Source organism: Pyrus communis, chromosome 13 (assembly GCF_041283825.1).
Source record: "Pyrus communis isolate YQ-2024b chromosome 13, ASM4128382v1, whole genome shotgun sequence".
Lineage (NCBI taxonomy): Eukaryota > Viridiplantae > Streptophyta > Magnoliopsida > Rosales > Rosaceae > Pyrus > Pyrus communis.
Genome location: NC_142577.1, coordinates 21,987,111 through 22,010,651, shown reverse-complemented (window position 1 = coordinate 22,010,651; position 23,541 = coordinate 21,987,111). Strand labels below are relative to the sequence as shown.

The 23,541-nt window shown below is 38.2% G+C and overlaps 6 protein-coding genes across 12 annotated transcripts; 4 read left to right on the top strand and 2 right to left on the bottom strand.

The window, feature by feature from the left end:
* Positions 1 to 3,363: 3,363 nt before the first annotated feature.
* On the top strand, positions 3,364 to 5,280 carry LOC137737162 (putative N-acetyltransferase HLS1). Of its 2 annotated transcripts, none has more exons than XM_088682549.1 (3): positions 3,364 to 3,743; positions 4,005 to 4,135; positions 4,234 to 5,280. In XM_088682549.1, exons 1-3 carry the CDS (start codon positions 3,558 to 3,560, stop codon positions 5,093 to 5,095), a joined length of 1,179 nt encoding a protein of 392 aa, XP_088538675.1. In that variant the 5' UTR covers positions 3,364 to 3,557; the 3' UTR covers positions 5,096 to 5,280. The 2 variants fall into 2 exon arrangements, with proteins under 2 accessions (XP_088538675.1, XP_068332653.2); XM_068476552.2 differs by having other exon boundaries at positions 3,500 to 3,747; positions 4,009 to 4,135.
* Positions 5,281 to 5,403: 123 nt separating this feature from the next.
* LOC137737161 (aldehyde dehydrogenase 22A1) lies at positions 5,404 to 10,472 on the bottom strand. 4 transcript variants are annotated; one of them, XM_088682546.1, is made up of 15 exons: positions 10,172 to 10,472; positions 9,888 to 10,050; positions 9,756 to 9,799; positions 9,376 to 9,480; positions 8,994 to 9,121; positions 8,751 to 8,873; positions 8,190 to 8,343; positions 7,793 to 7,896; positions 7,620 to 7,698; positions 7,425 to 7,520; positions 7,168 to 7,305; positions 6,554 to 6,769; positions 6,272 to 6,463; positions 5,904 to 6,047; positions 5,404 to 5,815 (listed from the first exon to the last, which is right to left on the bottom strand). In XM_088682546.1, exons 2-15 carry the CDS (start codon positions 9,997 to 9,999, stop codon positions 5,663 to 5,665), a joined length of 1,788 nt encoding a protein of 595 aa, XP_088538672.1. In that variant the 5' UTR covers positions 10,000 to 10,050; positions 10,172 to 10,472; the 3' UTR covers positions 5,404 to 5,662. The 4 variants fall into 4 exon arrangements, 3 of the variants coding, with proteins under 3 accessions (XP_088538672.1, XP_068332652.2, XP_088538674.1); XR_015954782.1 differs by having other exon boundaries at positions 5,904 to 6,074; positions 6,147 to 6,463; positions 9,888 to 10,187; XM_068476551.2 differs by having other exon boundaries at positions 9,888 to 10,288.
* Positions 10,473 to 12,162: 1,690 nt separating this feature from the next.
* Positions 12,163 to 14,016, top strand: LOC137738392 (universal stress protein PHOS32). The gene is made up of 4 exons (XM_068478027.2): positions 12,163 to 12,416; positions 12,724 to 12,830; positions 12,978 to 13,096; positions 13,685 to 14,016. The coding sequence occupies exons 1-4, from the start codon at positions 12,242 to 12,244 to the stop codon at positions 13,776 to 13,778; spliced, it is 495 nt and encodes a 164-aa protein (XP_068334128.2). The 5' UTR covers positions 12,163 to 12,241; the 3' UTR covers positions 13,779 to 14,016.
* A 407-nt stretch (positions 14,017 to 14,423) lies between these two features.
* LOC137736199 (pectinesterase inhibitor 6-like) lies at positions 14,424 to 15,884 on the top strand. The gene has a single exon (XM_068475521.2). The coding sequence runs from the start codon at positions 14,717 to 14,719 to the stop codon at positions 15,575 to 15,577; it is 861 nt and encodes a 286-aa protein (XP_068331622.2). The 5' UTR covers positions 14,424 to 14,716; the 3' UTR covers positions 15,578 to 15,884.
* A 1,587-nt stretch (positions 15,885 to 17,471) lies between these two features.
* On the top strand, positions 17,472 to 20,898 carry LOC137738291 (uncharacterized). 3 transcript variants are annotated; one of them, XM_088682990.1, is made up of 7 exons: positions 17,472 to 17,711; positions 18,499 to 18,887; positions 19,165 to 19,657; positions 19,761 to 19,861; positions 19,938 to 20,024; positions 20,122 to 20,249; positions 20,358 to 20,898. In XM_088682990.1, exons 2-7 carry the CDS (start codon positions 18,534 to 18,536, stop codon positions 20,500 to 20,502), a joined length of 1,308 nt encoding a protein of 435 aa, XP_088539116.1. In that variant the 5' UTR covers positions 17,472 to 17,711; positions 18,499 to 18,533; the 3' UTR covers positions 20,503 to 20,898. The 3 variants fall into 3 exon arrangements, with proteins under 3 accessions (XP_088539116.1, XP_068334029.2, XP_088539117.1); XM_068477928.2 differs by having other exon boundaries at positions 17,551 to 17,707; XM_088682991.1 differs by having other exon boundaries at positions 17,577 to 17,707; positions 19,165 to 19,612.
* A 298-nt stretch (positions 20,899 to 21,196) lies between these two features.
* On the bottom strand, positions 21,197 to 23,426 carry UBC32 (ubiquitin-conjugating enzyme 32). The gene is made up of 5 exons (XM_068476616.2): positions 23,150 to 23,426; positions 22,749 to 22,880; positions 22,568 to 22,652; positions 21,963 to 22,126; positions 21,197 to 21,874 (listed from the first exon to the last, which is right to left on the bottom strand). Exons 1-5 carry the CDS (start codon positions 23,258 to 23,260, stop codon positions 21,443 to 21,445), a joined length of 924 nt encoding a protein of 307 aa, XP_068332717.2. The 5' UTR covers positions 23,261 to 23,426; the 3' UTR covers positions 21,197 to 21,442.
* Positions 23,427 to 23,541: the final 115 nt, after the last annotated feature.

Here is a 23,541-nt window from a genome sequence, read left to right as displayed (position 1 = left end):
TTTGAAGACCGAAAATTAAAAGGTGTGTGAGAAATAATAGCACTACCCATATTGATATGTGAACCCTTAATATCTCTCAATTAGCCTCCCCCTATCTCCCCCATTGCCTCACCCTTCCTCATCTCCATTCTCTCATTCGAGAGATTCTTCAGTGTTCCAAGATCATGGAGTGGTATATCTATTTTCTGCACTTATATGATGACACGTGGTATACCATTCGTATTCCGCGTATAATGAAAAATTTCTCCTCCTTCATAGTCTTGCAACTTCCATCCACACTCCAATGCAATGCAGTCATTCACCCGATTTTTCTAGTTTTTATTTGATTTGAGTTCGTTGGTGGGTATTTGAACCCAACAAAAAAAAATCAAATGAGTTTAAGCCCTAAACGAATAGAACCAATGGGAACGTACCTGATTATTTTATTCGGTTCATGATTTTTCAGTTTTAAGGGTGAAACTCATTTCCCAATTGATTTTATAAACCTCAACTTCCTCCGCAAATAAGTTTATCTAGAGTACAAATTAGAACGTCATACTAAGCCTCGTTTGGGGGGTTGGTCTGGATAGCGTCAAACGAGGCTTTGAGAAATGGACTGAGATGAGTAAGACAATACGATTTTGAGCCTATGCAAACCTTATCTTGTGTTTTTATAAATTTGGAGTGCATATAATTTGGTGAAGTGCTGATAACAACTCTAGAAAATATCCATGTTTAAGTTATTATTGTCTTGAGCCACCTACACATCTCTTTTCACCTCTCACACACCCTCTGTTAATTTTTGTCCTTAAATCTTTTTTAATTTATTCGATCCGACAATGATAAATTGGAAGAAGTGTGTGGATAACATCACCATTTGGGTAATGGCTCACCATAATCCTTACTCATGAAGTCAGGATAGGATTAATAGTTGAAATAAGATCAAGGGGATATAAAACTTCAAAACCCCTCTCTGGTATGAGCATGAAAACAATTATACTATTCTTTGCTTTTAATATAAGCCTATTAATTACTTGTAGTTCTACAGTTTAATAAATATTCTTCATAAGAGGTCTTAAATTCGACTCTCATAAATGATGAGTAAGTTTTGAAAAAGAGTGATAGTTATAAGTTGATTGAAGTCTATCTCTTATAACATTAATTTGTAGTGACGTGAAAGGTGGGATATGTGAGAATATTGCTGTCGGGAACCCTCCAAAACGTACGTGTGGAATTGTGGGAGACAAACTCATGTACCACATTGTACTCAAACAACCTCATTCACACCTTCGACATATCTTTCTGGAATTTTTTCTGGCACTGATAGATATGTCAATTTCCTCGTTTCTGATAACGTCGGCACACAGCTAAAAGGTAATGCGACACCCTCCACTCATTACCACGTTGAAATTGCTCATGTAATAATTCTTTGCAGGTGCAGTTTTATAGCCCTAGATCAAAAATAATTACACAAGATTCTGTACACATTGCGCAACACGACGACCCTCTGACTGTACGAAGCTACAAAACCCTAGCCAGGTCTGTGAGACAGTTAATTTTGAGATAAATTTCATCTTCTTACTGTCAAACTGGAACCCTAGTTACCAGTGCAATCCCATGTTGAATCCTGCATGAGCTATGTATGTGTGTGTGCTCGCGTGTTATGGAAGCAGTAACACGTAGACAGGTACTGCATTCTGCAGTTAAGTTACTGGAACTAGGGTTAAAAGGACAGAGAAAGCACTATTATAAACGTGAAGACTAATTTCAAAGAACAGCTATGATGTTATCTGAAACTGGTAGATCTGCACAGACATGTATAGCTCAATGTGATTGAGGTATTCCTTTTCACTTGATCTCTTCTTCTACAGACTTGCTTTCTTGGTACATCAATTAAAGAAGTTGGTATATGATGGACGAAGAATAAATTTTTTAACAGAATAAAACAATAGCATCAGTAAAAGCATTAGAATAATGCCAAAAGTAACAAACTGAACAATTCACATGCTAATCGAGCGAGTTAAGCAAGGGAATACATAATTAAAATGCTCATTGTCTACTCCATGCATGCACCTTCTCACATGCCCCCTCATGTAGTGACATTCAAGCCAAACATGTGAACAAGATGACATTAAATATTTGTAGTTGTTGAGTTTCACACTTATGTCAACTTGCTCTTACATCATGAAGGAATTGGTTGAGGTTCCACCTGAAATGATGATTCGTAATGGAAGGAGTAGTCCAACTCCTTTAAAGCCCATGTAAGGTTCTTTATTAACTTTCTGACGTGGAACAACCCTTCACATCTTACACGTTCTCTCACGTATAGCAAAACCAGTGTTTTAAAAACCTCGTCCCAAGGCACACCTAGTCGGCTTTGGAGGCGGGGTGGGAGGAAAATCGCTTCTGTTTTTTGGGAGTGGGCGAAAAACTCACCTAGCTTTGACGGGGCGCACCTAGGCATCCGAGGCATGCCTAAGGCGTTCATTGAGCATCCTTGTTTTCCATTTTGAGTTGCCCCGATCTGAAATTTTCTGATTGTAGGCTGTCTGCCTTCCCAACGACAAATATGAGCCGTAGGGCTTTTTTTTTTCCTTTTTGATATTCTTTTTCTCTTTAAAGTTTAAAATGATCCTATTTTTCTAACATTTATTACGCACTATCTTCTTTTATGTTAAGTTTTATTTTTTATGTTATTGTTTTCTCGTATGTAAGATAGATAAGCATCTTTAATTTTTTTTTATTTTTTTATTTTTTAGTATAAAGAAGCATTTTTTTTCCTGAATATTTTGCCAACAGGAAAAAAGATAAACATCTTTTGTTTTTATTTTTTCAAGTTTTATTATTTTCTTAAAAGAAACATTATTATTCTTATTTCTTTTTTTAAGACTGTCCAAATATTACCAAAAACTCTCATATATATATATATATATATGCACTTACTTAAGATTCTAGATGTTTGATTCTACTCTATTTGTTTGATTGTTGATTAATTTGATTACTCGGTTAAACTTGTTTGTGACTTGTGCACTTTTGAATAACAATGAATATTTATTTTATAAAGTATTATATATTTTTTATATGTTATATATAATTGTATATAGTATATATTAAAAAATTTAGGCCTCACGCCTTCGCCTAGGCAGGGCTATCCATGAAACTTCTCGCCTAAGCCTTCGCCTTTCAATACATTGAGCAAAACTGAAGCAAAGAACGTGGACAACACATTATATTGAGTGATGTCGAGCATATGTGCTCATCAACCTTTATGCACGGGTCAACCTATTTTGACACAAAAACAGTGGTTGAGGCTCCCCTCCAAAACTATTATAAGCTTATACAAGGTTTCTTTAAGTCATCAACGTTGGACAGCTCTCAACCTCTTCACACAAACCATGAGGACAAAAGGAGAAAAGACAAAAAAGAAAACAAATCATACAATTGGTAGCTAGGGTAGCATAAAAGTATATATATATAAGAATGCAACAAGAGGCACTTCATGAAAGATTCATCTACTGAAGATTGATTTCCACTTCACATCTAATAACCAACTTACTACTTTCAAAGCAAGAAAAAACATGGTTGAAATTGCAGATCACACCAAGGTTCTTATAAGGGAATTCAGTGAAGACACAGATATTGAAGTGGTGGGGAAACTAGAGAGGGACTGTGAGATAGAGTCTAAAAAGGGCGTCTCCATTTTCACTAGCATGATGGGTGATCCCTTTTGTAGGATTAGGTTCTACCCTCTTCATGTTATGCTGGTAGGTTAATTAGGGTTTACTATTTTCCCTCTTATATTTTGCCAAAACCAAACAGTATGAAAACCTTTTCAATTTTCATATATCACAATCATTAATGCTTTTCTATCTCTCTTCCAATAAGCATTTGCATGATTTATATATTTCTTGGAGCTAGCTACTTTTTATACAATAGTCCCTTTGTCCCCCACCCCTCCAAGGGGGTTGTTAATGCAAATGACCGTAGCATGCTACACCGTTAATATGTTTGAAAATTGCCAACAGGTAGCAGAGCTGCTTGAAAACGGGGAACTTGTTGGCGTGGTTCGAGGATGCATAAAGCATGTAGGGACTGGTTCCGGGGCAAGATACGTGATAGGTTGCATACTAGGCCTTCGCGTCTCTCCTATACACCGGTATTCTCCGCTTTGTTTTTCAGATAGCATAACAAAAAACTGTTTTACAAATCATCCGTAACTAGACAACTTATAACTTTGTATGTTTTTCCGTTTAGGCGGATGGGAATCGGGTTGAAACTCATGAAGTCGGTGGAGGAGTGGTTGCTGAGGAAGGGAGCACAGTACACATTCTTGGCAACTGAAGAGAGCAACACCGCGTCCACCAATCTCTTCACTTACAAATGCAATTACAGGAAGCTCAGCTCGCTGATCATATTTGTTCAGCCAGTTTGTTCTGCTGTAGAGGATCCGATGCCTCGAGATATAAAAATAGAGAAGCTACATGTCGACGAGGCAATTTTCTTGTACAAAAGCAGGCTAAGGAGCAAAGACATATATCCAACAGATATTGACGTGATCTTGAAGGAAAAGCTCAGCCTCGGCACTTGGGTGTTCTATTTTGAAGACCAAGGCTGGATCAACTTAAACAGTGAGGAAAGTAGTAAGGACACCGCCGGCGAAACTCAAAGCTCTTGGATCATCTTTAGCATATGGAATACCTGTGAGGCTTACAAGTCTCATCCACTGAGATCTTTGCATGCTATTGCTACCCTAAGCCATGCAACGGAGAAATTTTTCTCCTACCTAAATCTGCCAGTCAGTGTCTCCATGCAAAGCTCCTTCGGGTTTCTCCTTCTCTACGGGCTTCATGGAGAGGGAGACAAAGTCGGGGAGCTTATGAAATCCGTCTGGAACTTCGCCTCTAGGTTGGGACAAACTGTGAAGGACAGCAAGCTGATTTTAACCGAGCTGGGGTTATGTGATCCTCTTATAAAGCATGTCCCTAAGGATTCCGATATGTCATGTATCGAAGATGTCTGGTACGGCAAGAGTTTGATCAACCACGCTGATGACAAAGATGAACTGCTAGTACAGGGATCACTTGGGAATGTGTTCGTTGATCCTAGAGAGTTCTAGGGTTGATTACTAGGCTCTGAGTGCCAACGTTCCAAAAACATGCCCAGCTGTTCGGCATACCAACTTTGTTGTTGTATTCATCTTTTGTTTTAGTTAGTTGGAATGGCATTAAACACTGAAGAGAGCCAATATCCTTAGGTTTTTCGGGTTGCAATGATTTTCGCACTTCCAGTTTTCCTTCTTCACTTCTCTTGTTTTTGTCTCTTGATTCTCATTTAATTTATTCATTCTTAATTTCTTATGACCAAAAACAAGGGTAGAGTGCGGAAGGAGAAAAAGAGAGTACGAAATCCGATAAAATCCGTATGTCGAGAGTACACCCTTAGTCTGCATTAAAATCAAAACTCATTGTTCCATTTCTGCATTCGATTCAGAATATCTTTAGATGGATTTAACAAGACATTCTTAGGAGAGATGCACGCTGCGACTAAATTAGAACCAACAAAACAAAAGGGGAAGCGATTACGTTGATGCTCCGTGATTATGTATTTCAACGGGAAACCAAAACCCGAGATATCTCGTAACTCTGCTAACCCATGAAAATGTTCTAATCCTCGTGTGCCAGGCTCAGTCATCTCTTTTATTGTTAGCAGGAGAATTTTGCTCTGTAAGGATCTTTAGAACATTAACCAATGCTCGCAAGCGGTCCCAAATGTTCATGCCGTAGAGTGCTTCAACAAGGGATTCCTGGAATTCAAAGCCATTCTCCGCAACGGGATACTGTTGTTGGCCAAGTAAGAAAATCAGTCAGATTTGTAGTTTTAATGTGTGAGAGAGATGACATTACAGTTCAATTTTGTTATCTGACCTGAATAGGCTTTGGTATCTTGGTCTTAATGTATGGCCACCATCTATCCTCGACAACTGATTTTACAAGACAACAAGCTCGCAATCCTTCTACACCAGCAAACCTTCCAAATCCACTGTCTTTCACACCACCAAATGGCAGGGACTGAAAATTCGCGAGAGTACGAGACATCTTTAGATCAGAGGATTAACAATGTCATCATGTTGAACAAAATCATAACGAGTTATGTTGCAACAAGGATACTTTTACACTTCAACCAAAGAGATCTCTGATTTATGACAACGAAAACCTTTCACCTTCAACCAAAAATGAAAATAACAAGGAAGAAAACTGAAACAATATCAATTGCTAGCTGATAAAATATTTACCTGACACATGTACGTTGATGCAAAATCATTGATTGCAGCAACTCCACAGTGTATTTGGGAAGCTATCTCTTTTGCACGACGCTGGCTGCCAGAAAAAACAGCGCAGCCAAGACCATATTTTGAGTCATTAGCAAGCTTGACAGCCTCTTCATCAGTGTTAAATTTCATTATTGGCATGATTGGTCCAAATGCCTGCAAAAATGTAGAAGGCATTTCTCCATGTAACTAATTGGAGATGAAAGGTGCACCAGAAAATGCCACCAAACACGCGAATTTAGATACCTCCTCTTGCATCAACTTCATTGTGTGGTTTACATTTTCAATGACAGTAGGTGGGAAAAACTGATCAACTGCGCCTTCATCTATATGGCCAACACTTCCCCGAACAACAAACTTTGCTCCTTTGTCTAAGGCATCATTTACAAGGTTTTGAAGCCTTTCAGAGTGCTCTTGCAAACATATAGCTCCCATATCATACTTTCCAGTAAGTGGTGGGCCCTACAAATAAGACCAAATAATAGAATCACAAGTTTTAAACATTAAGTTCTTAAAACTGCTACTTGATCTCAACAGAATGCTTTACGTTATTCAAGATTATAGAATGCACAGCTGTTATTGGGCCCATCTATAAGTATACGTTGTATAACTGTCTCAACAGAACTAGCTGGATAATTTTTCAGTATTTTTTTCCCGGCCATTCCAGCCTATGTAATCACTAAGAACCTGGGAAGATGGGTCTGCGTCTGGCTGACATTGTAATTAAAAGGATATGTAGTGGATGCAACTGCTAACTGTGAAATCAAACTTCATTGAAATCGCGAAAAAGAAAAAACGGTTGCAAAACAACCTAAAGATTCATTTTTTCATACCAAACATGCTGAAAGGGACATACTTACAGCAGAAACAGATTTTACAATCTTGGAAACTTGACTGACAAATGAAGAATAAATCTTCTCATGAACATAGAATCTCTCAGCCCCAGCACAGTTCTGTCCACTTGACTGAAGAACTGCCCTCACAGCAATTTGGGAAACCTAAATTGAGTAGTTAGGTTAAACAGTGTTCAGGAATACAAAAAACTATAATCCAAAATATCGGCAATTAAATGTTCATGTCTGATGAAATACATGCAGAGGTAGGAAAAAAACCATACATGTTCCACATCCACGTCTTCACAAACAATGAATGCATCTTTTCCACCAAGTTCAAGTGTAACTGGTGTAAGATTCTCAGCAGCCCTTCTCATTATCTGCAGAAATAGCAGAAGTGAAAGTTGGAAGTGAGAAGCCTGTTTTAGGAATTAAACAAGAACAGGAAATCCATCCGATCAGGCAAAAGAAGAACATACCATCTTACCCACACCAGGCGATCCAACAAATATTATCTTGTCAACAGAAGACACCAGTGCTTCTCCAGTTTCAGCAAACCTAGTGAGATAGAAAAAGTTTGATCATAAGGAGACAGTTAAACAAGACTAGAGAAGTTAACAACCCCACTCCCAACTAAAAAAAAAATCAATACCCTGTTACAATGTCAACTAAATTTTCAGGTGCTCCTACAGCAGCAAGGGCTGATTGGATTATTCGGAGGTAGAAACAACCAGACCAGGTTGCGTGTTCTGAAGCCTGCAATTACAAGCATATAACTGTCAAATTAACAAATAATCTTCAGAGCAATTCATTAGAAGATAAACCATGTATATATACATTTTTTCTGAACCAGGTTTTAATGATATATAGCCTAAATCCCCAGCAACGAATAATAGCTAACACAGATATGGGGTGTTTACACAACCATCAAGTCGAATGGAATAAGGTGGTAGGGATATAGAGACAAGTGAATTGTCTTTCTAACAAAAAGTACAAAAGTGCAGCTAGTGATTAAATAAAATAACAGTGGCCATTCTAACAACAACTACCTTAATCACAATGCCGTTTCCAGAAAAAACTGCTGCCAACATTGGATTAAAAATATTATGAAAAGGATAATTCCATGACACAATGGCACCAACAACTCCAAGGGGATGGAATTCCACTTTGGATCTCTTGTGAAGCATTGACCTTCCGCAACATCTGAAATTTTTTTCATGAGCAATAATCACAATACAGTACATTTATATGTCCATTGGTGGAAGTGAATCTATGTTGCCTAAAAACCATTAAAAAAATAAAGATAGAAGCTCCTTATACGGGTTAAAAAGCAAAAAAATGGATAGAAATGGTAAAATTGATTTAGTGATAAGGTGAATGCCCAAAAAAGAGTACAGTATAAGAAGTCAACATTAACATAAAAAATTAGATTGTACTGATATCATTCAAGACAGCAAACATCGCGAAATGTATATCACTGATACTGCAATTAAATAAACCATGATGGAGATGGCCAACAAGGTATTTATCACAGCAGACTGTTATCTTACTCAAATTAACGGAGATCAGATAATATATAGAAAATGTAAACAAAGCAGAAGAAAAAATACCGGTATTCAGGCTTTAGCCAACGCTCACCCTCTGAAAGAAGCCAAGTGATCTTCTCACATGTTGTCATTATTTCCCCTAGAGACGCATCTACCATGGTCTTTCCCGTATCACGTGAAGATATTCTAATCAAAATTTATGTGTGTAAGTACACAAACTAATCTCTTATAAAAACACAGTACATGTGGAACCCATGTATGAGAGAGAGAGAGAGAGAGAGAGGGAGATTTGAATAGAGTACTTACTCACATATAAGCTCTTGGTGTTCGATAATATACTTCAGCAGAATCCGGAGAAACTGGCGTCTTTGCTTGAAGCTACTCTTTGCCCATGATTTTTGTGCCATTCTTGCTTGAGCTACACGCTTCTTGACCTGACATTAACAAAGCGGAATTTACCAATTTTGTGATATTCTGATCCGGGTGATCTCCACCTCTTTTATCATTTGAACTTGTTTGTAAATGCAAAATTATGCACTATGCAGGCACAAAATCAAGCTCATCACTTAATACTGAATGGAACAATAATCTGCCCATTTAGAATTCAAGAAAGAGGAGTACAATATTAGAACACCCTACACATTCAATTGACCAATCCCCACATCCAAGCATGCATAACATGTCTAACCTCAACGGGTGTCAGTGCAGGGAAATATCCCAAGTATTTCATGGTTGCAGGCTCATAGCACTGAACCTTGGTCTCCGCTTGTGGTGTCCTTCCCCTCGGAGGTACCTGCACCGTAAAACCACAATGGGAGGCTAACCAAATGAATGCTTCACACAATCACATTCAATACAACTCAAACGACAAGAATAAGTGCAAAAGGAAACAAATTTGAATGCAATTACAAGCAATTTAATTACTTCCAAAACTATAACTAGATCAGATTAACCGATAAATGCGAAGAAATTAACTACAATCAAAGAACTGGAGACAAATGCTTACAAAATTTTACAAATTCTAATAACAAATACAATCAAAAGGCGAAAAATCTTTGATAAACTCACGTATATGAAACTGTTCTCCTGCGTCTGATTCCCGTCATCCAACACTGCCATTGATCAAACCACGCCCAATTAATCAATCAATCACACAATCTGGAGAGAGAAAGAGAGGGAGAGAGGGAGGTAGCAGCGTACCGTCAGAAGCATCGACATCGATAGAAGGCACGTTGTGGGGAATGAGCATCAAGAGGAACCTACAAACGGCGTAAGCGAATCCGAGGACGAACAGAGCCCACCAAAACGCCATCGTTTCGAAGCAGGACACAAATCAAACGCCCTTACGCTGAAGACGAGAGGGCTGAAACAAAAACTTGCAGTTGCGTTTTCTGGCTACGAAGAAAACAAAACGAAAACAGGAAAAACCGAAAAAGCGACGGAGAATCTGGGAGGAGTTGGCTTTGGAAATGGATCGAGCTTACTTGTTTACTGGGGCTCTTCTTCCACTTTCTTCGTCGGGATATTTTGAGATGGACGGCTACGATGACATCTGTGATTTGATCGGGTCAGGCTAGCTTCTGAGTTCAAGCCTTCAAGGGAAGGACATTTATTATTATTTTTTTTTTAAATGGGCACTATTAGTGACAAGCTACAGTTATCCATTCATTCTGGAGACTCGAGAAACTCACTCACACATGACCACAAGTTTGGCTTCCAAACTAGTAATGAGTTTCGAACCCAAGAGCTCCAGTTTTTAGTTTGAAAGAATCTTCGCAATCATTCATTTACCACTAGGCCACCAACTTATGGTTCATACAGAAGGACTGGAGTGAGGGAGAAATGTTCGTGCGTGGATCCTCTAAACCACGTGTTTATCTGGTACGGCGCGTGAGGTACTAAATTTTGTAATACTATTTTGTAGCGGTTAGATCTTGGTTATTTCAAAGAATAAACCTCATGTCATTAAAATCAAGTGTTATCCATATTCATAGACCATAATTATGACTATTATCACAAATCAAAGTCTCGCTCTCATAACACATGTTTTAGGTGCTTTTTCAAAATCACTTGCATTTTTATTAAGAATTAGTTACAAAAATATTTTCATAAAAAATACTTTTAGTTATTTTAAAAGTACTTTTAAATGAACGGTTCAGACTTAAACACATAAAACTTGAAGCACACGGCCATAAGGTTCCTTACTGCTCTCGCTTTTCTCATATTCTTGTAGTAAGTAGCTTGAAAAACCAAAAACAAATTAACAAATAGCAAGAAACCATGTTGATGCGTTCATATTTACACGCTTAGATAAACCACAACACATCATGATTAATTAATAATGATATGAATTGATTGTATGTACATGATAAATAATGAATAATGCGTTATAAGATTTTTTTACATTTATTAGATTTGCGGATCACATCTTTCACATAAAGTAAAAGAACGAGATGCAAATAATTAGACATTATTTATTAATCATAATATGGATTGTTTACGTTTCTCACACGAAATAAATGAACAACATGCAAGCAATTTTGCCTATTATGATTTGAGAAGCGATTTTTCTGAACCATTTTCTCCCTTTATACATTCAATTATAATTCCGTACGTTAAATTGAATAACTTAAAAGAGAATTAAATGACAAGTCTAAACAATTGAGGATTCAGGAATAGGTTTCTTTCCCTCCTATTCTCATCCATTTTCCTCTCATTCTCTCACAATTTGCCTTTTGTCTTATTATCTTTATAAAAAATCAATATAAAATATTGACGTGGTTTAACCATAATCATTCAAGTAGGATGAAAAAGAAGAAGAAATATTAGAAAAAGAGAGAATCTTCCTTCGTTTCACAAACAATGGTTATTATTTATTAACAAAGGAAATTTAGAATATTAAATGCTCTAGAACACTATGAAAATCCCCGGGTTGCAGTCTTTGCTTTGAATCTCAACCTTGTTAAAAAAATGGAATTTTAACGAAAAGTTCTTCATGATACTGTTCATTTTAACGAAAAATTACAATTTTACACTAAAAATATCAATCATAGTATTATTCACTTTACCTTTTATTTTATCTTTATTGTTAAAACTCAAAGTTTTTAAATCATTTTTATTAATTTTTCTTGTAAAAAAAAGCCGGAATCAAGCCTTCCATTTGAAACTCATTAAAGCAAACGACATGTGGTTTCAGTTACGCGCGTTTTGGGGCGAAACACTCGCGATCCCCAACACAGTGACACATAACCATTTGAACTTATCAACTGTCATTACTCAATCGTGTCTTATTCTCATAATTCGAAGCAAAGACAAACAATATCACTTCCCCAAAACATCCACCGTCCGATGCCTATTCCCAATTCTCGGAGCCCCACACAGAGAACCATCCAACGGCTAGCATAAACTACAAGTGGAGCCATCACATCGTTACACGTACCCGAGTTCCCTCAAGGTGGTCATTGCATAGAGACTAGAGAGCTCTTCTTTCTCAGGACTCCGAACTTTCGGTGTTGTTTCTGACCAGCTTTCCAGAGAGAGAGAGAGAGAGAGAGATGGAAGACAGGAGAGTAGGAGTGGCAATGGATTTCTCGCCGGGCAGCAGGGCAGCCCTGAAATGGGCTGTCGAGAACGTTGCCCGGAAAGGCGATCACCTTATCCTGGTGGTGGTCCGGCCTGAAGAGTACTACGAGCAGGGCGAGATGCAGCTCTGGGGCGTCACCGGTTCACGTACGCCTCCCCCTCTCTCCTTCTCTCTCTATAAATTTATTTATAGATCAAGATTTAAACTTTCTCTCTTGCTTTTGTCATTTGATTTTTATTTTTGGGTTTTGTTTGTAATGAGTGTGACTCAATTTTCAGCACTGATTAAAACAAAACTGAAAAATACATAAAACTATGGTGGACTCTGATCAAGACCTTTTGTTTCAAGTTTGGAAAATTTGCGTTTAGTTTTTAAATTCGATTTGTGGGTTTTGTTTGAGATTATGAGTGCATGCATGGTGATTAGTTGATAAATCGATGGACTTGTTTGCAGCTTTGATTCCTGTGAAGGAGTTTTCTGATCCCAACGTTATGAAGAAGTATGGAGTGAACCCTGACGCTGAAACCATCGACATCGCCAACGGTGCGACGCAGAAAGAGGTTAGAGTATAGAAATTGATTTCTTTTAATTATTATTAATCTTGAAGAATCATACAAATTAAGCTATGTTTTGATGATATGATTAAAAAAAATTGATAACTAATAAGTGGTGTGATAATTAATAATTATTGGGCTGGATTGGAGCAGGTTACCGTGGTGATGAAGATCTACTGGGGCGATGCCCGTGAGAAGATTCTTGACGCTATTGACAAGACCCCCTTGAGCTTCCTTGTTATTGGAAGCAGAGGCCTTGGCAAGATTCAGAGGTACATATTCATATACATTGTAATTCATAGCATGTTTTCGATTTTAATTTGAAATGAATTGCACCGTGCAAAAGTTGCAGTTAACTTGATAGTTTAATAAACAGAGAAGCTGTGTCACTAGTACTACGGTTTAGTAAGTGGGAGGTTATAGGTTAGACTCCCTGAATAACAATCGAGTTTGATACCAATTTATTATGTTGGCCAATTGTGTGGCATAATTCAAATTTTCCACCCCTTTGGTGTAAAATAGCTTTGTGTATTAAAATGGACAGAGGAATTGTAAGTTTAGGGGTGGTTTTTGAAAATTTTTTATGATACTTCTCCTAAATTTACAAGTTAACTGGCTAAAAACAGACTTAGAATTTCTGTTTGTGTTTTGGGATTTTTGTGTACATGTGGCGGAGTTGGTTGAGGATGTCATTCTTTTCCATGGGAAATTATTCTAACTTTTTTAAGAATCTGCTTTTAAAACAATTTGAGCAACCCCAAACCAGCTAACTAAGGAATCCCCTTTAGTTGACTGTATGTATCTTTGGATTCAATGTTTAGGATTATGATTGGATTTCGACGTGCTTGTTGTTTTTGCAGGGTTATAATGGGCAGTGTCAGCATCCATATCGTAAATAATGCTTCGTGCCCAGTTACTGTCGTCAAGAGTCACTATGAGCCTCATGACAACTAAATCCTTTGTCCTCAATGCCTGCTCGGTAAATAAGTAGAATGCTTCAATTGCTTCCTTTCCTTTCCTGCAAGCCTTTTGGTTTGCACAAGATTTAGTTTTTATCTGAATAAGATCTAGTTAACTTATGGTTTCAGCTGTTTGTTGCTGTATGTTGGAGTTGGACAAATTTGATGTACGTATATGGGTACATTATATGCATTTGCTACCGTATATAATGTGAATTCAAGTTGTAGTCCAAGATGTTGATTTTCTTCCCAGAATTCAAGGTCTGATTAACTAAAGTTTCTCAGGTTCAGCAATCTACATCCAGTAAAATTAACAGGATAGTGGTTTAGACACCTTCTTCTTTTTTTTTTTTTCTTTTTTTTTTTGTGATTTTTTTTTATATTTATCTATGCACACCAAACTGAATATCTTTTTATTTTAGTTGAAGAGCTTAAGCTAGTTGACCTTGTGTTTAGCTCAAGTGGTGAAGAACAAGGAAAAGTAAAGGGTTAGGGTTAGGGTTAGGATTAGGATCGGCCAGGGTTCGGGGTAGTATATTAGGGTTAGGGTCGGCCAGGTTCGATTCCCTTCAATGTAACAACAAAAAGGAGCTTTAGCTCTTCTTTTATAAGGTATGCAGTGCACAAAATAGCCGAGTAGAGAGAGAGAGAGAGAGAGAGAGAGAGAGAGAGAGAGAGAGAGAGAGAGAGAGAGAGAGACCAACCACCTATTATGGGAGATTGAATTCTAGTCCCCTAATTTGAAAGCCAAAACTGTGAATACAAATAATGTGTTAAGTTAAATTCCATTGATAGCCAAACAATCCGCAAACTAAGGCATTATTCACCAAACACACACAGTGGTTATTATCTTGTTTCAAAAGCCTCCCATTCTTTCATTTTCTTCTCTTCTAGTTCCTTCCACCAACCCTGCAAACAAATTCAGAAACAACAATGGATCCAAGGTGCTATACTCAAACGCCTCTCATCATCTTATTCTTCTTCATTTTCGGCTTTAACTCCGCACAAGCTGTATGCAAGCCCCGGGACTTGAAACTGAGGTACCTAACTATTCTCTCTCCATCACCAAGTTCTCCTAACTCGCAGGCTTCCGTGCCTCCTAGTAAGCCACAGCCGGGTCAAGTCTTCCCTTCGTCGCGGCCAGCAGGCCCTCCACCAACCCCTAGTCCTACTCCGGCCCCAACTCTCTCCCCAAACCCTCCTTCACAGCCTCCACAAGCATCACCCCCTGCTGGCAATTCAATTTCTCCATCTTCCTCCTCATCCTTTCTTCGCCGTTCTTCTGACAGCCCACGCGGAAACCTCTTTGCGCAGCCTTTTGTTCTTAACACGGCCTCATCATCAACCCCACCTAACCCGGCGATCCAAGAACTATGCAAAAACACCGACTACCCTGATCTTTGCATCTTATCCCTGACCCCTTTCCAACCACCCAAGGTTGACCCCGTATCCGCTCTTGGGATGACAATCAAGGCTTGCACCGCACACGCCCAGATGTCTCTAGCCGCAGCCTCAAAACTTGTGACGATGCCTAACACTGCACGTGGAACGATTGCTGCGCTCAGTGATTGCAAGGACTTGTACTCTGATGCCTTGGACGGCCTTCAGAGCGCCATTGATGCAATCCAGAGCCACGACATTGGCACGATTAATAGCATGCTTAGCGGGGTGGTGACCGATGCTGTGACGTGTGGGGATGGGTTTGAAGGAGAGCAATCTCCGCTGGGTGATTACGATGACAAACTTCGTAAAATGGCCAGCAATTGCCTTGCCATTGCTTCCTTGATCAAGTGATGATCAATTGATCATGATCTCTCTCTCTCTCTCTCTCTCTCTCTCTCTCTCTCTATATATATATATATATATATATATATATATCTTCAGTTCCTTCCCATTTGTTTTGTGCTGTTTCTTGTTGTACAAGAAAAACATTACATAGCTAGCAAATTGATAAGAGTAGAGATGTAGGAATATATAAATTAAAGCTTACATTTTTGTACCGTAGCATGTATTATTTGTCTTTATTTTTTGAGAAGCATTACACCTAGCCTATAGGATTTACTTGTATATATGCTATTATGCAAATTCACTTTAATCTGTATCACATTCGTTTGGGGGTAGGGATTTGAAACTTGAAAGAATGTGTTTGAATAGGGGATCTCAAACCAAAGGATTTGGAGTATTTAAATTTTGTGGTTGGTGTTTCATGAGATTTTAATAATATTAATCAGTTCATTGAATCCACATATATTTGATTATTTAAGGATATAAATTTTGAAGAAAACTATTTTTAGCACTCTTAAAAAGGTCTATTACGTTTGTACACCTCTCTTATTAGAAAAGTAGGGAGTGATGTTCGTAGAGCAAGTGAAAAAAAGGGAGAGTTGTACTTTTGAGAAGGAGGTGGATCGTGTGCCCTCCCATTTCCATACTTTCTCCTTGTCTTTCTGTTTGTGTGATCACGGTTAAGCTACGGTCAACATTTTATATTCCAATTACTTTTTGTTTTATTATTTCTATAAAAAAATAATATAAAATATTGATGTGGCTTAACCGTAAGCTTTTCGTTAAGGTTCCCATCTTTCTATCTACATCTTCTTCTTTTTTTGTTGATATTCGATAATAAGGGAGGAGGAACTGTATGAAAGATCTGGGATGCTCACATAAGAATATTTAACCATTTGAGTTATAAGCTCCTTACAAGAAATATTAATGTTATAAACACGAACAAAAATTGTCCTTTTGAAAATAGGCAATTGAGACACAAAATTAAAAAAATAAATTATTTACAAGAAAACTTCTTCATGAACAAGGCTAAATAATATAAAAAAAATGGAAACAGCTAGTCTGTAGCTTTGATTCGAGAAATATTCAAAACTAATATTAACTATGGAAAATTGGATTCTAAGTTGAACGCACAAGACACGCATGAGTTAACTAACTTACGTATGTCGAAATTTACAAAAACTAGTACGTTTTTCTGTGTCTAATCAAGGTAAGCAGTGCTTTGGCTTTGAACCGTCAAGGTCAATATCTTGCATGACATCAAAGTTGAAGAAATATTATCATTTAGTATTATGGTCTAGTGATATTTTTCTTTACTTATAAATAAATAATTTTAAGTTTAAATTTCGTAAATAACGAGTTTGTCACTAATTCATACCCCACCCCATTTTGTGTGTGTGTATATATATATATACCGTATAAAATTTTTTAAAAAATTCATACCCCACCTCATGTATTGAGCTTGACCGCTTGAGCCATATTCCCAAGGCTACGACTGGTTTCGTACACCAATTAAAAAGAAGGCGCTACCCATATATTTTTTCGTTCCTTCTTACACATGTTCCGTTCATTTTTATGTTTTGATTTTGATTATTTTATTTGATCTGATAATTAAAAAATAAAAAATATTACATTTTTATGTTTTGATTTTTTAATTTACTTAATTTGATGATTAAAAATTAAAAAAATCTATAAAATATAAAAAAAAAGGTGCGGACAAAAACACCTAATAAAAAACAACTGCATAAAAAGCTGTGCTAAGTATACGAAGAAGAAAAAAAATAAAATAAAAAAAAATTTAACAAAAGCTATCAATACTGTTTATTTTAACGGAAAATCATATTTTTGCATTAAAAATTTAATCCTGATACTATTTATTTTATCTTTATCGTTATAACTCAAAGCTTTTAAACCATTTTTATTATTTCTTTTTTAAAAAAAAAGGAAAGAAAAATAATCCACTTTCATGCTTTTACCAAATCAAGACCATTCTCAAAATGCCATAATCCCACTACTCTCTCACTCTCACTCACTGCATTTACTTCTCCAACCTTTCGTTTCCATTTCCCCCCGTTAGGGTTAGGGTTTCTCCTGGCTCTTCCATCACTGTGCTTCCGCCTGCTCCCTGACTTCTTCAAGGTAAGTATGTGCTTTTGACTTCGCTTTTTTAATTTCCAGTTTCCGCATTTTTCTTTTCTTTTATTTTCTTGTTCTCTGTTTGTTTCCACGGAAAATCTGAAATACCAACTCAGGATTCAAGAAAAGAAGCCAAAATGTTGGGAGGCACTTTCTTGTTTTTTCTTTTGTTAGTTTTATGGTGAATTAGAGTACTGGACGTTAGTGGGGCCTTAATTTTCTGTTTGGTTGCTCAGAAAATAGGAAATAGGTGAAAGGAGGAAAATGTACTCCAACTGGTTTGTTCTTACAGTTAATGTTGTCTCCAAAAACTAAAAAAATCCATAGGGAGACCAAGGCAATGAAAATCTTTAAGCTTCAGTTTGGACCGTTTGGTGCTGTTTTTCTATTTCTGGTATACTAATCAGTATCACTGGTGTATTCATCCGTTTGGGAGTGCTTCTGTAGGGCTCATAAGCGTTTTTGGTAGAAGTGATTTTATTAGAAATACATTAAATTTATAAAAAAAATCGAGAGCCTCGTGATTAAGCACGTGGAAAAAGTGCTTCAATGACCTAGAACCACGTTTAATGACAAACATAGTCAAACACTTTTAGTCCTCTAAGAAGCAGTCCCAGACATGCCCTAGGGGACTTGGTTTCTTTCATACAACTTGCTGGCGCTATTAGATTCATAGGCTCATCGTGATTTAGTTCTTACTGAGGGAATTGGTATTATAATCTTCAGGTTCACTGTGGGGTTTGTAAAATAATGAAATTGTGTTGATCTTCCACCCCTTGTTTTCTGAATGTTAGGTATCATAAAAAGAACTGCAACTGTTTCGGCATAGATGGAAAGCTTCGGTGGTGCTGGGTTTTCGCCTGGAGGTTGCATTGTCAGGAAGAAGAGGAGTATCGTATCACATAAACCTCGGTTAAATCCACCGACATTTTCACTCAGCTATAATATCCCTATTGGCAAAGGAACCATTGATGGGAATCAGAATAATAAGAAGAAAATAGTGCATCCTGATGGATTGGGAAGTAAGAACAACCCGAAGAAGTTAAAGCTTAAGTTTGGAGGTGTTACTCGTACACTCAACACCAAGTATATAGCAGATGTTGGCAATGGTGTTGGCTCGTCTGCTGCTAAATCTTCAAGCTCTTTAGATGCCTTCACACCCCAACTGAATCCCCTTGCTCAGGTACCTCACCCTGATTCTCGTTACTATTGCAATTGTTGTCTCATTTTGTACGACCTGTACGGTGGAATTTATTTGTCACCCTGTATGATTTTTCCAATGATTATTCTTTTAATTCTGTGTAATCACAACTGTAATGACCAGGAAATCTTTGAAAAGTTTCTAGTTCAGTGGTTGCTATTTGGTTTCAAAAGTTAACCCCATTTTTATGGAAAGATTTGTTTGATTTGTTCATGATTACATTATAACAATGCCGTGTATCATAACATTATTGATGCAGGATGATGCAGGTGGAGGTGGGGTCAATGAGCCAGTTCGGAAAAGCAAGCGGGCTCCTAAGAGAAGCGCCTTGGATGCTGGATTTAATGAAGATGACGATGAAGATGAAGAAATCCGATTCCTCGGAAGACTAAGTGCATCTAAGGTTGCTCGTTCAGAGAGAATTCAAATGGACGTTCGCTTTCATGGAGATGATGGCGGAGGGTATAAACCATCAAGGCTAGGAACAGCTAGTAAATATAGGTCAAGATCAGAAAAAATGCACGAGGATAAAGACTATTTGGGAGAAGACGATGAAGAAGAATTAACATCTGATGATGAACCTGAACCAAATGGGAAGAAACTGAAAACAGGATCTCTTAGTCTACTTCTAGAAGGGCGGAAAGAATCAACCCTCACTACACGTAACCGGGCCTTCCAGCCTGGAAAAGATATTTTACCTGGTTCAGGTTTTCTTGACATTGCAAGTGATTTGCTTTCTGTCCCATCTAAAAGTGCGCATATTCTTTCCGTGTCTGTTGCATAATTCTGATTATATTCATATGCACACCCGTACTGAACTTGTTTTCAGTTTTTCTGTTGGCTGGTTGACCACAGGCAAGAAGGATAAAATGTCTGAAGTGGAACGGCAATTAAAGAAAGCTGAGGCTGCACAGAGACGGAAAGTGAAGTTAGAGAATGCAGCTAGGGAAGCTGAGGTTTGGCCTTTATATCACGCTTTATAATATTAACTCAGGTGGAAAATGTAGAAACAGTCTCACCTCTAATTTTTAGGCTGGGGCAATCAGAAGAATACTGGGTCAAGATTCCAAGAAGAAGAAGGAAGAAAAACTGAAGCAGCAAAGGGACGAATTGAATAAGGTCTTTGAGAGATTATTAAACAGTTTTCAGTCTTCTTCCTTTTTCTTGTGGCCCTTCGCATTTATTCTCATGCAGTATTAACTATAATATTATGCAGGGGAGGACCGGCTGTCCTGTCACACTGGCACCAAACACTGTCCGATGGGTTGTCGGTCCTAATGGAACCACCGTTACATTTTCTGATGATATTGGTCTGCCTAGTATTTTCAGTCCAGTGCCTTGCAGGTACAGCATTTGCTTTCTTCTTTACCAGCCCCAGTTCTCTGTTTTTAATCTTGCGTTTTCTTCTTGAGATTGACAAATTTTATAACTTAGATGGTTTTTTTTATTTAGCTACCCTCCCCCTCGCGAAAAATGTGCGGGTCCAAATTGCACGAATACATACAAGTATCGGGATTCCAAGTCGAAGCTTCCCCTGTGCAGTCTCCAGTGTTACAGGGCAATACACGAAAAGTTGCAGCCTCTAATTACCTGCTGATACCATCTCCTCCTGCACATCATCTTGAACCAACTAATATGTTCGATATAGGTTGCTAGAAGCTGGACAACGGATAACTCATCATTTTGAAGTCATGCACCCTGAAACCGGTCATGGAATGGCGTAGTGGCATCGTCACTTTCCAATTTATTTTCTGATCACTAATGTTGTTAGAATAGGAAATTATGCTGCAAGTATAACTAAGTAGAATAGTTAGTTATATGAAAGAACAGATGCTTCGGTGCTACGATGAGAGATCACATTGTTCGATCCCGTGTTTTCCCGTCTCAATCGAAAAGTTTCTGTTTATGGAGAAGTTGTTGACTTGGGATGGAATATTTCACTGCTTAATGAGCAGGTTGAATTCAAGATGGAAAAACTTACGGCTTATGCTAATTTTGGCGCGAGGGGAACATGTTTGAATAAGACCATTCGTAGTGCATGGATAATGAATTAAAATTAGAGTAATGACAAGCATCCATCTTTTTCTTCTTCGCATCTTTATTTTTGGTCATCTAATTGAATATCAAACGAAAACAACGCATATGAATAAACTAAAGTGCATAAGAGGAGGTAAACGGGGTATCTTTATTTCTGGCCATCTGATTGAATAGCAAACGAAAGCAACGCATATGAATAAACTAAAGTGCATAAGAGGAGGAAAACAGGGGGGTCTTTATTTCTGGCTATCACATTGAGAATCAAACCGACACATTTATATACGCACATAACGATTTGTTGACATGGAAAATGTTTCTGGGATGACAAAGCTCACGAATGCAAAACATTTTACGTTTAATTACAACTGTGTACATTTTAGATGATCATAATGGATCACAAACACTTCAAATATATGTAAAACTTTAAACAGATGTCTTTTAACTACCATATAAGATATACGCATATTCTGTTACAAAGGCAGCTCGAATCGTTACTAAATCTATGATCCGTCCATGAAAACAGCACCGTGTCCGCCGGATTTCATAAACTTCTTAAATAGAAGAACCATGATTGCGATGGTAAGTCCAACAGCAGCCCATGTGAACAAGCGATCGTCAGCTGGTTTGTGTACTTTAACTTCTGGCCTTTGTAGCAGCTGACTTGATCCAGTGGAAGGAGCTTCATTCACCGCCCTCGCTGCTACAGGGGCAGGGTTAGCATTCAGAGGGGCTTCCTGAACTTCTTCGACAATCCTGTCTCCTGTTGTTGGGTTTGCAGGCCCTTCCCCAGCAGTTTCCTCAGCGGGTGTGGATCCAGCGCTTGCGGAACTCTCCTGAACATTGCCTTTATTGTTTGAAGGATGCTCTTCCGAAGCCTGGGAGGGGCTCAGTTGAGGAACAGGGGGTGCCTTGCTCAGCATATATTCATGAATCTGTGAAATTAACATTACCCATTAGCAAGTTTCTACCATGAGATCTTCAATTGTGTAATTGCAACGAAACTTTCAGCGGATATTTTACCTCGTCCATTAACTTCTGGCGTTCATCAGTGCCATATCTTGGGGCTGCTGCACGAGATTTGATAGCCAGGGCACGCCTTTCTTCCTTCTTATATTCCAGTGAACCTAACGCACCATTTGGGTTGGTAGGCATGAATGCAATAAGTGCAACTAAAGCAGTCCGCACTGCCAAGAGACACAGTACATTAGCAAGATGAGCATAAAATGTCAATCACCGAGGAATCAACTCAAATTTCAGTTGTGTTTCACATCACATCAGCACACAGACTGTTCTCAATACCGCTTAAAATGTCAATAATTGAATAGACACACATGAAGAATACAAATGGGAAAAGTCCAAAACACGGAACCCCATAGTGATATGGTCATCGGACTAAGCAAGTCCAGTTCTAACTCCATTTCAAGCCAACCATGATTTAGTGGCGTATCTATACAATGTTACGAGTTTGGGTGTGCAATTGGTCTAAGCAATTGGATGCTGCTTAGAAAAAGCATATTGGAACATTGCCAGGCCTATCTACGTCATAATAAGCTTATAGCTCCTGAGACATTTTCTCTGCATAACCATACACTAGCACACACAATCTAAGAAAGAGTGGAATTTACCGCTCCATGATGGCTGCCAGTGCTCGGGATGATGATTCGATATGCTCAAGCAAATCTTGGTTTGGGTTTCGAAGCGACCATTTGGCTGCAAGTGAAGTAAACAAGTCAACACATCATGACAGAAGATACTAATCCAACCAGCAAACTAGCCCATTAACCTCAAAAATGTACAACACATTACCGTCAGCAACATGAATGAAGGGGGTTTGAACGGGTACTCCGCCGGCAACTGAATCCGCCCATGGTAAATTCCACCTTCGAATTCGGTGTCACTAGGGCCTCTGATTGCAAATTGCCAGTCAAATATATTCTCCTGCAAACAAACGCTAATCAGCTAAATAGCATCTAGTCCAAACAATATCCCCAATTTCAAAATATCCCTAAAATTGAAACCCAATTGAAATTTAGAAAGAGAAAAAAGGAAACAAAAATCAAAATTCAGCTCGAGCCCCCAATATTTAAATTCAATTAAAATCAAAATTCGGGTATCAAATTCAAATCTCACCAACAAAGTGAATTAAACAGAAAAAACTACAAGATCAATAATCTGAATTTGCAAAATCATCGGGAAAAGTAAGAAACCTCGAGGGGGAGGCTCATGAAATCATCGGAGGGTTTGGATTGCATCTCCTTAACCTCCTGCAAAATCCGCTTCACCGCCGGGTTCTTCCGGTTGTACTTCTCCTCCGCCATCGCCGTCCGGTCCGATCTGCACCGATCCGATCCGATCCACCGCCACCACCACCACCTCTCCCGGTTGAATTAAATGAACAAATTATATACGGAATACAAATACGAAGCGGAGGAAAGAGAAAACCGGGCGGTGTTTACACGATATTTGTTGGGTCTATGCCACGTCGACTGCTGCATGATTTCTGAGGTGTCAGAATATGATTGGGGGTCGTGGTTATTAGGTATATTGGGCCTTAATCTTTACTGGGCCTTAATCCATGTCAAAAGCCTGCTTATGAATA